The sequence below is a fragment of the Camelina sativa genome, chromosome 16 (genome assembly GCF_000633955.1).
Source record: "Camelina sativa cultivar DH55 chromosome 16, Cs, whole genome shotgun sequence".
Classification (NCBI taxonomy): Eukaryota; Viridiplantae; Streptophyta; class Magnoliopsida; order Brassicales; family Brassicaceae; genus Camelina; species Camelina sativa.
The window spans coordinates 21,766,814-21,777,113 of record NC_025700.1 but is presented as its reverse complement, the minus strand read 5'-3'; the positions used below and the strand labels follow the sequence as shown (position 1 = coordinate 21,777,113).

At 34.5% G+C, this 10,300-nt stretch overlaps 5 protein-coding genes across 7 annotated transcripts in view; 3 read left to right on the top strand and 2 right to left on the bottom strand.

Annotated features, from left to right (window-relative positions):
- The window catches only part of LOC104751719 (14-3-3-like protein GF14 epsilon), a 1,860-nt gene extending 345 nt beyond the window's left edge, over positions 1 to 1,515 (top strand). The window contains exons 2-6 of the mRNA XM_019238063.1: positions 144 to 450; positions 539 to 626; positions 720 to 829; positions 997 to 1,145; positions 1,234 to 1,515. Coding sequence (XP_019093608.1) covers positions 144 to 450; positions 539 to 626; positions 720 to 829; positions 997 to 1,145; positions 1,234 to 1,271 — 692 coding nt within the window. The 3' untranslated portion in view covers positions 1,272 to 1,515. The remainder of the gene's footprint in view (positions 1 to 143; positions 451 to 538; positions 627 to 719; positions 830 to 996; positions 1,146 to 1,233) is intronic.
- LOC104751718 (uncharacterized hydrolase YugF-like) lies at positions 2,799 to 4,584 on the top strand. Its single transcript, XM_010473729.2, has 3 exons — positions 2,799 to 3,608; positions 4,033 to 4,125; positions 4,221 to 4,584. Exons 1-3 carry the CDS (start codon positions 2,970 to 2,972, stop codon positions 4,434 to 4,436), a joined length of 948 nt encoding a protein of 315 aa, XP_010472031.1. The 5' UTR covers positions 2,799 to 2,969; the 3' UTR covers positions 4,437 to 4,584.
- LOC104751717 (probable protein phosphatase 2C 17) lies at positions 5,338 to 7,451 on the bottom strand. 3 transcript variants are annotated; one of them, XM_010473727.2, is made up of 6 exons: positions 7,162 to 7,451; positions 6,738 to 6,807; positions 6,399 to 6,635; positions 6,012 to 6,297; positions 5,761 to 5,915; positions 5,338 to 5,663 (listed from the first exon to the last, which is right to left on the bottom strand). In XM_010473727.2, the coding sequence occupies exons 2-6, from the start codon at positions 6,771 to 6,773 to the stop codon at positions 5,499 to 5,501; spliced, it is 879 nt and encodes a 292-aa protein (XP_010472029.1). In that variant the 5' UTR covers positions 6,774 to 6,807; positions 7,162 to 7,451; the 3' UTR covers positions 5,338 to 5,498. The 3 variants fall into 3 exon arrangements, with proteins under 3 accessions (XP_010472029.1, XP_010472030.1, XP_010472028.1); XM_010473728.2 differs by lacking the exon at positions 7,162 to 7,451 and adding an exon at positions 6,882 to 7,135; XM_010473726.2 differs by lacking the exon at positions 6,738 to 6,807.
- Positions 8,447 to 9,208, top strand: LOC104751716 (multifunctional methyltransferase subunit TRM112-like protein At1g78190). The gene has a single exon (XM_010473725.2). It carries the CDS (start codon positions 8,727 to 8,729, stop codon positions 9,099 to 9,101), a length of 375 nt encoding a protein of 124 aa, XP_010472027.1. The 5' UTR covers positions 8,447 to 8,726; the 3' UTR covers positions 9,102 to 9,208.
- On the bottom strand, positions 9,201 to 10,299 carry LOC104753905 (probable mitochondrial adenine nucleotide transporter BTL2; the record flags this gene model as incomplete). Its single annotated transcript, XM_019237823.1, has 3 exons — positions 9,201 to 9,290; positions 9,378 to 9,845; positions 9,982 to 10,299. Coding segments are annotated over 3 exons (855 nt in total), but the record flags the coding sequence as incomplete, so codon positions are not given.

Sequence of the window (10,300 nt, the reverse complement as noted above, 5' to 3'; positions counted from 1 at the left end):
TTTTTTTTTTTTTTTTTTTTTTTTTTTTTTTTTTTTTTTTTTTTTTTTTTTTTTTTTTTTTATCGTAGCATGTTTAGTTACTTTTATACATGTTTCCGTGAAAATAGTATTGATTTTTTTTAAAATTTAAATTGTCGTGGTAGATATGATAAAATCGATGCGAAAAGTGTGTGAGTATGATATAGAGCTAAGCAAAGAGGAAATAGACCTATTAACAACTGGGTACAAGAAAGTGATGGAGACTAAGAGAGATTCATTGAAAGTAATATCAACCATTGGAGAAGTGGAAGACCTGAAAGGAAACGAGCAGAAAGTGAAATTGATAAAAGGAAAACAAGAAATGGTTAAAGATGAGTTTTCCAATGTTTGTAATGACATTTTGTTTCTCATCGATGCTCATCTCATCCCATCAACTACCAATGTGGAATCAACTATCTTTTTCCTCAGAATGTAAGTCACATCCCATCACCATCATCATTTTATTTTCTTCTACTTTTTGTTTTGTTATCTATTTGTAAGTTTCTTGGTATATACGTAGCAAAGGAGATTATTATCGATACATGGCAGCGTTTGGTTCTGATGCTGAACGTAAAGAAACTGCTGACAATTCTCTTGAGGCATATAAGGTCATCATCACTCCATCGTGTTTGTTATCCTTAACTTTTGTCTTTTCTTCGATATATAAGTTTGGGACAATGGTGGTATATTATACTTTGTAGGTTGCAATGGAAATGGCAGAGAAAAGTTTAGCACCCACCAATCTGGTTAGACTCGGTTTGGCTTTGAACTTCTCTGTGTTCAGTTACGACATCCTTAATTCCACTGAAAGGTAATATATAAACCTTTGCTTTAAAAAATAATTAAGAGCGGTGTTTAGAAAAATCTATCATGAAAATTATGTATATATTATATACTTTTATTGCTTGTTAATTTGGAAAATGCATACTTTCTTAGAGCTATAAGTAATAATAGTGGTATAACCATTTGAATATACAGAGCATCTAAATTAGCTAAACAAGCTTACGATGAAGCAATCACCGAACTCGATGGCCTTGATGACAAGCAAAAATACAAAGAGAAGAAAGTTATCATAGATATGCTGAAATATAATCTTTCCGTGTGGACTTCATATCACGATCACGATGGTAATACATACTACTTTTTAGTTTGGGATGAAAGTTTTCAATTTTATTTTTATGAACAATACTAATTAACTAAAACTGAATTTTGCAGAACATTCTGGAATCCCGAAAAACAAGAAAGACGAGTAGAACATGTCTTTCGGATTATGAAGTCGATGAGGTTTGCGTATGAGATTAGGAGTCTTCTTGTTAACTCCTATAAACGCTAATAAATACTATTCTGGTTTTAAAGTCTCCTATAGCTTTTTGTGCTATAGGCTTTTTTGTGCTTTTGGTTAAATATGTTTTTATATCATATCTTAATAATGTTGAACAAGTATGCATTGGCTATGATTAACTTGTTAGTAGACAATAAAATCTTAGATATAGATAAAGGTGGAATCTTACGATTAAAATTTCCATTGATTGATTCCTCAGAATAAATTTGAATAAAACAAAAACAAAAATCCATTATGAAATTTTGTTCCATTATTATAGTTTTATGAAGAACTAGTGATCAGTGGAGCAAAAATATTCATCCATCATTTTCATTCCATTCATTTCCATTTTATTCATAATTATTCCATGCAAACACAATTTTAGTTAATCATTAACTAATTATACTTATAAATCAACGTAAAAATATAAAGCATAACATACTTATTCCGAGTATATAAAAGTACACACATGATTGCCACGCATAACTTACTTAATACATGCAAATTACATCTACAAATACTGTATTCATAAGTTAGCTACCAACATATATCTACCAATTTGGTTTTAATTGGTTGTCCTCGTAACCTGTCCTAAACTCTAATTAAAATTAGGTTATCCATTAACATATAATATAACCAATTTAAACTGAGGAAATGAACGTTTTTCTTTCTTCTCAACTCTCAAGTTTTTTTTTTCAAATTAAGAACGCTAAAATTCAAATACTTTATGTGTAAAATTCAAATAGTCTTTTCTTTCTCTTCTTCTAGAGAATATATTGGCATATTTAAGAAGACTCTTCAACTTTGACAAAGAAAAGACTCTTATAACCAAAATTGACGAATACTTTCTTCTGTCTTTGTCTAAGTCAAATACTTTTCGTTTTCTAGAAAAATAATAATATTGAAAATTATAGTTAGATACTCGAATTTAATTTCCCAACCTACACACTGTCACAACCTTATATGTTCACATTAAAGACTAACTCCCCCCTACGACCCACGTGCCTCTCGATTTCGGGGTACAAAGATTTTTGTAATCACATTGATGCCATCTACTTTTTCTCACAAATAAAATACTAAGATTTGAATTGTACCACCAAATTAAAGCCTCTCTATACAAATACATAAGGTAACGTCGAGACACAATACATTTTCGCGCATAATTGACATTCAGTTTTTCCTCAAGATATAATTTGAAAATGTTTAATAATCCCTTTTTACCAATAAAATATACGTTGCATATTTTTGCTTTTACCATAAAACTTTAAGAACTAGACGAAATACAAATAGATACATGAATATGATTAAAACACATAACTTAACAACAATTTACGAGGAACGATAAAAACGTTTTATAAAAAAGAAATTCGTAAATTATATGATGTGCTGATTCGTAATAAAAATCTCCTTAAATTATTAACTTATAACCACATTTCAATTTTAGAGACTACTTCAATTTATTTAATACTACTTAATAAAAATGTGCTGATTCGTAATAAATCCCTCAACCAATACCAGAGAGAGAACCAAAACACAACACAACACAAAACAACATCTTTCAACTCAAAAAAAACACTTGGTTCTTTTTCTTTTGTATCCCATCCTCTCACTACATTTTTATTCTTCTGTAATGACAGGTTGCTTTAGCTTGTCCGAAGCAATAGAACGAACTTACAAATCCGGTTTCAAAAGATCCGGTCTACGACCCGTAACCATCGATTTGAAAGACGGAACCATAGTCAACTTCTGGGTATCCAAAACCCGACCCGACTCCAAACCAAAACCCAACCTCCTCCTCATCCACGGCCTCGGAGCTACTGCCATTTGGCAATGGTACGACGTCGCTCGACGTCTCTCCCGTCATTTCAACCTCTACATCCCGGACCTCGTCTTCTTCGGTGGATCCTCAACAACCCGACCCGAAAGATCCGATATTTTCCAGGCCCAAGCGCTCATGCGGGCCTTAGAAGCCCTATCCGTCAAAAAATTCAGCCTCGTCGGTCTTAGCTACGGCGGGTTCGTTGGCTATCGGATGGCGGCGATGTTCGGAGACGCCGTGGAGAGGGTTGTAATATGCTGCGCCGCCGTTTGCGTGGAGGAGAAAGACATGAAAGCCGGCGTTTTCAAGGTGTCGGATCTTGACGAAGCTTCGAAGATTCTTGTGCCGGAGTCAGTGAAAAAGCTAAGGGAACTTATGGGTTACATCTTCTACAAACCTGCGTTGGCGAGACTGGTTCCTACTTGTCTCCTCCATGACTTCATCGAACATGTGAGCTACTTTCCTACTTTTTACTTCTTGAATCGAATCATGTTACGACACGTGTCCAGATGTCTTAAAAGAACCCTGGAGAAAGTTTCTATAATGGTGAAAAATCTAGTCAGTGCGAGAATATAGTTTTAAAAAACTAAAGAGAGATTTGAACTTTTAAAGATTCTTGAACTGTTTGTTTGAAGATAATGTACTTAAATTGTCAACTTGATCGGTCTTTTCAGATTATATGGTGGATTCATTAGATCTATCAACATAATTCCATTTTTAGATCTTATATAGAATAAATAAAATTTGTTTGGTAGTTCTTTGTCGAATATGATGAGACGGTAAAAAACGAGTAATGTTTTATTGGTTTTTCCAATAAATATTAATTGTTAGTAAATTATTCGGAATTAGTGACAAAAAATGTGAAATGAAACAGGCATTGACCAAGGATAATATGGAAGAGAAGAGGGAAATGATCAAAGCCATACCAAAAGACAGAATAATCTCAGAGATTCCAAAGCTCACACAGGTTCTGTTCTTCTCTTTTACAAATTTGTCTTTAAATTTCACTCATATAAATGGGTAATTAATGGGGTTTAAATTTTTTGAATTAATGGATTGCAGCCAACATTGATCATATGGGGAGAGCATGATCAAGTGTTCCCATTGGATATGGGGAAGAGACTTGAGAAGCATATAGGAGATAATGGAAGACTCGTTATTATCAAAAGAACTGGTCATATCTTCAACTTCGAAAGACCCAAAACGTTTGTCAAACTTCTCAAATCTTTTCTCATCGAGACTAAACCAGAGATTCCTGTCTCTAATGCAAGTGTTTGACTCCTTAAGTAATCATCTCTGGTTATGTTTTATCTTTCTCAATGTTCTTTATAAGGATTAACAAATGTATCATTTCCACATATTACCCCTTTCTTACTTATTTGTATCAATATATGACTCAAATTTTGAAATTTTAATTTCATGTCCAGTAGATAACACCCAGAAAAAAAGTTGGAATCTTTATTATACACATGGAGTCGAAAATTATCAGTAAACATTGGTTTACTGGGACAAGAAATACGTGAAAAACTTTGTTAACGTTGGAAATGGTCATGAACATACTAAGTTTTTGACGTTTTCCTTGTCCCAGTAAACCAATGTTTACATGCTCATGACAACGTTTAGGTCATCTAATCAGTCGCATGATTGTTAATCTTATCTCCAAATCTTTTTTTTTACAACATGTAAGAAAGAAGGAAGATATAAATTATGTACCAAAGAGAGAGATAAACAGCAGAGAGGAAGAAAACATCTCTGCAAATTAGGATCCCTCTCATAATGGCAAATTGATATGTGCCTCCAGAACAAAGCTAACAAGAATGGATCTTGCTGCTGAAAGAAGAGGCATCTTTTTTTTTTCTCCTAACAAAACATCAACCCAGAAAACAAACAAAGAACCCCTAATTTCTTAAACTAAACGAGAGAACGAATCGACTATGAGAACCATCAAGAGCACGATTTTGTTAACAGGGAAGAGCATTGGTATATATACTATATAGAATAGAGGCCGCCACCAAGTTTCCTGGCTTCAGAAACCCTAGTTTTCCCTTTAGGTCTAACGTTTTTTGGGCCATTATGGGCTTTTTTAATAAAGCCTGCCAAACTTGTAAGCCTGCTAACATATGAATGCAACTGAATGAATTGATTTTGTTTATGTTCTTCGGTTAGCATACAGATAAAATAGAGATAAATGTTTCCAATTTAACTAAATTGTAACAATTTAAAATCGGCTGTATCTAGTTTTGATGTATTCTTATATGATAAATCATCTGGTTTGTCAAACAAACTAAGTATAATAGTCCTATTTTAAAATCCTATTAGATCAAACTAGACCCAAAAGAATCATATACGTGAAGCAAAGCTCGACTCGAGTCTAAATCGGATAACGATGCAAGATATGTCATCCTTACTGTTTCTTTTCAATGCTTCAGCTATTAGTTGCTTCGCTGCTTCCTTTGGATCTCTAACCTTCTTAACTACATCAACTGCTTCTTGGTTTGTCATCACCTGTTCAAGATAAGTTTCAACATATGTTAATTCTATTCACTTCAAAACAACAGCTCCAGACTAATATAAGTAAGTACCCTTTAACCGCAATTCTTACCTTGGAAATACCATCACTAGCCAGAATAAGAAACTCTGTGTGACTTTCAATGGTAACATCCTTAATGTCAGGCTCTGAATTCAGATATGCTTTGAGGTTTTTGTCTCCAAAGACCCGAGAGACAGCTAACAAACCGTTCACTTGAGGAACATCTCCTGTTCAATTCACAACTCATCAGAATAATCCTTATAAATATATTATAAAAAAATCTTATACAATAACAGATCATTAAAAAGGCTCTTGTCGTTAACCTGGTCTGTTGGTAACAAATCCACCTTTACTCTCAATCATACTCCTCTCACTATCATCATCAGGATCATGATCTACACTCAACTGTTTTGCTTTACCTCTACGAGAAAGAATTGCTCGAGAATCTCCAACATTAGCTATCCACAAAACTTTCCCATTAATCAAAATCGCAGTCACAGCTGTCGAACCACCACTATCTAAATCAGAACCAGTATCTGATAAAATCATTTGGTCTGTATTCTCATAAGCTTTCGCAATCGCTCTTCGTGGACCCACCAAGAACTCTCCCTAGGGAAAAAAAATCAACACATCCTATATGTTTATCACACTGCTCATAACAACATACACAAAAACAAGAAAAGCAACAATCTTTTTCCATAAAAACTTACATCTTTGAGGATGTTAGGGAAGAGATGCTTCTGCAAATAAGCAGGTACACTATCACCTTTATGACCATCAAAGATAGCAAAAATCCCCAATTCATTGTCGTTGAGATTGATAAACTTAGCAACGTGGTAATCCTCCATTGAATGATTAGACTTCCCTTTTATCAAACTAAATCCATACTTGATTCCTCCTTCACCGTTTCTTCCTTTACCCGAGTTAGTCTTTTGTGCTACCACAACCTAACCACATTAAACAACGATCACACAAACAAACAAAAATCTCAAAAAACCCCAAATCTTAAATCCCACAAAACCCAAATCTTAAAAAGTTTGCATTTTTACTCGTGTAGAAGAACGAGAACAGCAGAACTTGGGCATTTGATTGTGAAAAATTGAAATTGAACAAAACAATCTGCAAAATTTACGAGTACTGAGTTAAGAAACAAAATTGAAAGAGAGAAATGGAATAGAAGTTTAGAAGTAAACCCTAAGTTGATCAGAATTGGAGCTTTCGATCTCCTTCGTTAATGTCGTTTTCTTGAGAGAAATTTTTAAATCCACTGAAAATTTATTAGTAAATAGTATCCTCTGTTTCTGTTCTGTTCTTCTGGTATAGTTTTCTTTCATGAATTATTATTTTTAATTCACGCCAAAATCTAACGTTATTAACTCTAATAATGTATTTTGCATGCCTTTTTTACATTGGTAGCTGCATTAACCCAAAATGTATTTAATTAATCCCTATTCATAATATCTAGCAACTTACCAATCCAATAGAGTTGATAAATCGGGTCGCTAAACTCATGGGTCAAAACTGAATCATCCGATTGATAGCACCATCAGCTCCATAGATAAACCCAATTGATTCGACTAATTGGAACTTCTCTCCTTTTTGGAATTTTTAATTTTCTCTTCAAGATTTGGTGGATTGAAGAAGTACTGAATTTGATTTTACCCTATTTTCTGAAAAATTGATCGTGAGAAGATGGAGATGAAACGACGGATCGAATCCAAAATGGAGATGAAACGATGGAATATGAGAATTTGGGTACAATAATTGTTTAACAAACCTACAAGTTTCTAGATAATAAGACAGCGGTTTGAAAAAAAAACCTTAATAGAAAGCCCACCGAAACCCAAATCATAAATGTCAAAAAAAAAGTTAAACACATACCCAATTTTGTAAGTGGACCAATTTAAAATACAACCCAATTCAATTAGTTACAAATTTGAATACATTTGACAGAACCACATTTAAAAGTCATAAAGTAAAAGTAATTATATACACTATGGTGAGCACATTGGCGAATACATTTCGCATATATACGATCCATAAAAAAATAAATACATATTACTATTATGTACAACTTCGTATTAATAAAGACAGACATGGGAAATAATATTTCAGTAATCGTGTTTCCAAACCACGTGTTAAGTAAAATGTTATTTCATTCTATTTATATCTTATCCTATGTTTGTGTTTATTAACATCTTTTTTCCTTTTAATTGTATATCATCCTTTTAAACAAATGGTATACAAAATCTAAAAGAGTCACAAAGAAAGTTTTGTTTAAATTAATTATTCCAGAAAAAATAATGGCAAATATGACAAACATAGACAATATAATAAACCGATACTATAACATCTTCTAAATTGTTATTCGTTTTAACAATATTAAAATATTTCATTGTGCTGTAACGCGGGTCGGGTTCTAATTTTTGGTAATATAATAACATCTTAGTCCAACTAAAGATTTGGAACCAAATTTAGGTATACTATTGTTTTTTTCTTTTTTTTTCTTTTTTTGTCGACAGGTATACTATTGTTTTCATGTATTTTTAATAATTTCTTACATTTACCTTCTTCTTTCTATTACATTCTTGATTTAATATCAACATTAAATTCAATGATACACAACATATCTCCATGGAATTCTCCAAATATTAAAAACTTCATTACATAATCCAATTGTTTCTATCAATATATTTGAACTCTTTTTTTTTTTTTTGAACTTGAACAAATTTATTTATTTTCTGTCACATTTTCAAACTAGTTATATCGACAAATATCGGATTAATTTACAAATCCTGGAATAAACGAACGAAATCCATAGATGGTCAACGGTTGACTTTAAAGTCAAGACTTGAAGACTTGACTGATCTTCCCGTATCAAGTTATGGGCCTCATATGGATAAAGCCCATTTACACAAGTGAATCATACATACTCCTAAACAGGCTCGCAAGTCCATTAGGGTACTATCGTCGACAGCGCTATCAAGACACTTCCGTCTTCCTCGTTGCAGAGAGCGATAGAGAGGGAGAGAGAGAAGATGAGGTTGATAGTACACAACATGTTGTCTTGCAACATTAGAGGAGTGGCTAACAAGTTTCCTCTGCGTATCGAACCCAAGAAGATAATCGTCAAAGAGGTCGATTTCAACCCGGACTTTCTCAAGCACATGATCGCCAAGATTGATTGGAAGGCTCTCGTGGACGGTGCACGTTCTATGGGTTACACCGAACTTCCCGATCACGCACCGGACACAACGACGCTTGAATCTGACGAATCCTTTCTCAGGAAATTTCACCACTCGTTGCTCGAGCTACATCTCGAAGAAGGCTCACTCGTCTGCTCAGAAACCGGTAGGAAGTTTCCGGTTAACAAAGGAATCCCCAATATGCTTCTCCACGAGGACGAGGTTTAAATTAAGCATTGTGTTATACTTATCGACTGATTCATCTTTCATTACGTGTTATGATGGATTGATGGGTGATTCTTTTAAGCTATTTTAGAACACTTCCAAAATCTTAATCTTGAAAACTTGTCATTCTACTTTAAGTACTATCTTCATACACTCGTAGACAAAGTAACTTATTGAAGCCGAAGGCAATACCTGGAGATATGAAACGGAGAACATATCAAGCTTTTGGCAAAATAGACACTGATTCAGTCTAGTAATGAAAGAACTATTATGACAAACCTGGAGCAAGCTAGGTAAAAGTCCAGCGTATAAAGCTGGGATCCCTCCTCTCTCAATGATATTGAATCCCATAGCTAAAGCATTGAGCTTGTTTTTACCCATCTGCATCTGAAGCTGCCGTCTCACTACTTCGAACGGATAAGTGGCTACTTCAGTACAGGCACCAGCAACAGCACCGTACATGAGAGTTCTGATGGGTCCTAACTCGAGCCGGTCTAGAGCATTGATTTCTTGTCCCTGCTGCTTCATGTCTTTCAGTCTTTTCAGGCCTTCTGGTGTATGCAGATAAGATGATTTAAGGATGTCGTAAACGCCATAGAAAACTGCACCTGACAAAGCCATGCTTGCTATGGAAGGAACTAGACCCTTGTAGAGTGAAAACAACCCTTCGTTTTGGATCATATACCGGAAAGCTCCAGCGATTCCGCCCAAGGTTTCTCCACCCCGAGCAACTAGTTTGGTTCGTATCTGTAAGAGTAGTAGAAAAACACATTTCAGTCAAAATGGTTCAACATGTTTGTATCGTCCTGTCTTATGTCAACTCTAAAGCAGAGACCTTTATCTCATCTTTGATCTAAAATGGTTAAAAGAAATAAGAACCTACAGTGTCAAGTGGCAAGCAGAGTACAGTAGCAGTAATCCCAGCAGCAGCTCCAGCAACGAATCTTTCAAAGTTGGTAGCTTCTTGATTCCCAGCGATTCTAAGCAATTGCTTTCTATACGTATCGTAGGCACAAAAATTGACGGCTTTGAAAGGAGCGGTTCGGAGAACATTGAGCAAATTACCTTTCCAGAATCCTGTCAAACCCTGCGTGGTCGCAATTGACTTAGCCACCACAAACAAACTCCTTTGCTCACCACGAACTGTATATTCAAGCTTTAGTCTCTCAAGTGGTGCTAAGAATGTTCTGCCATCATCAGCA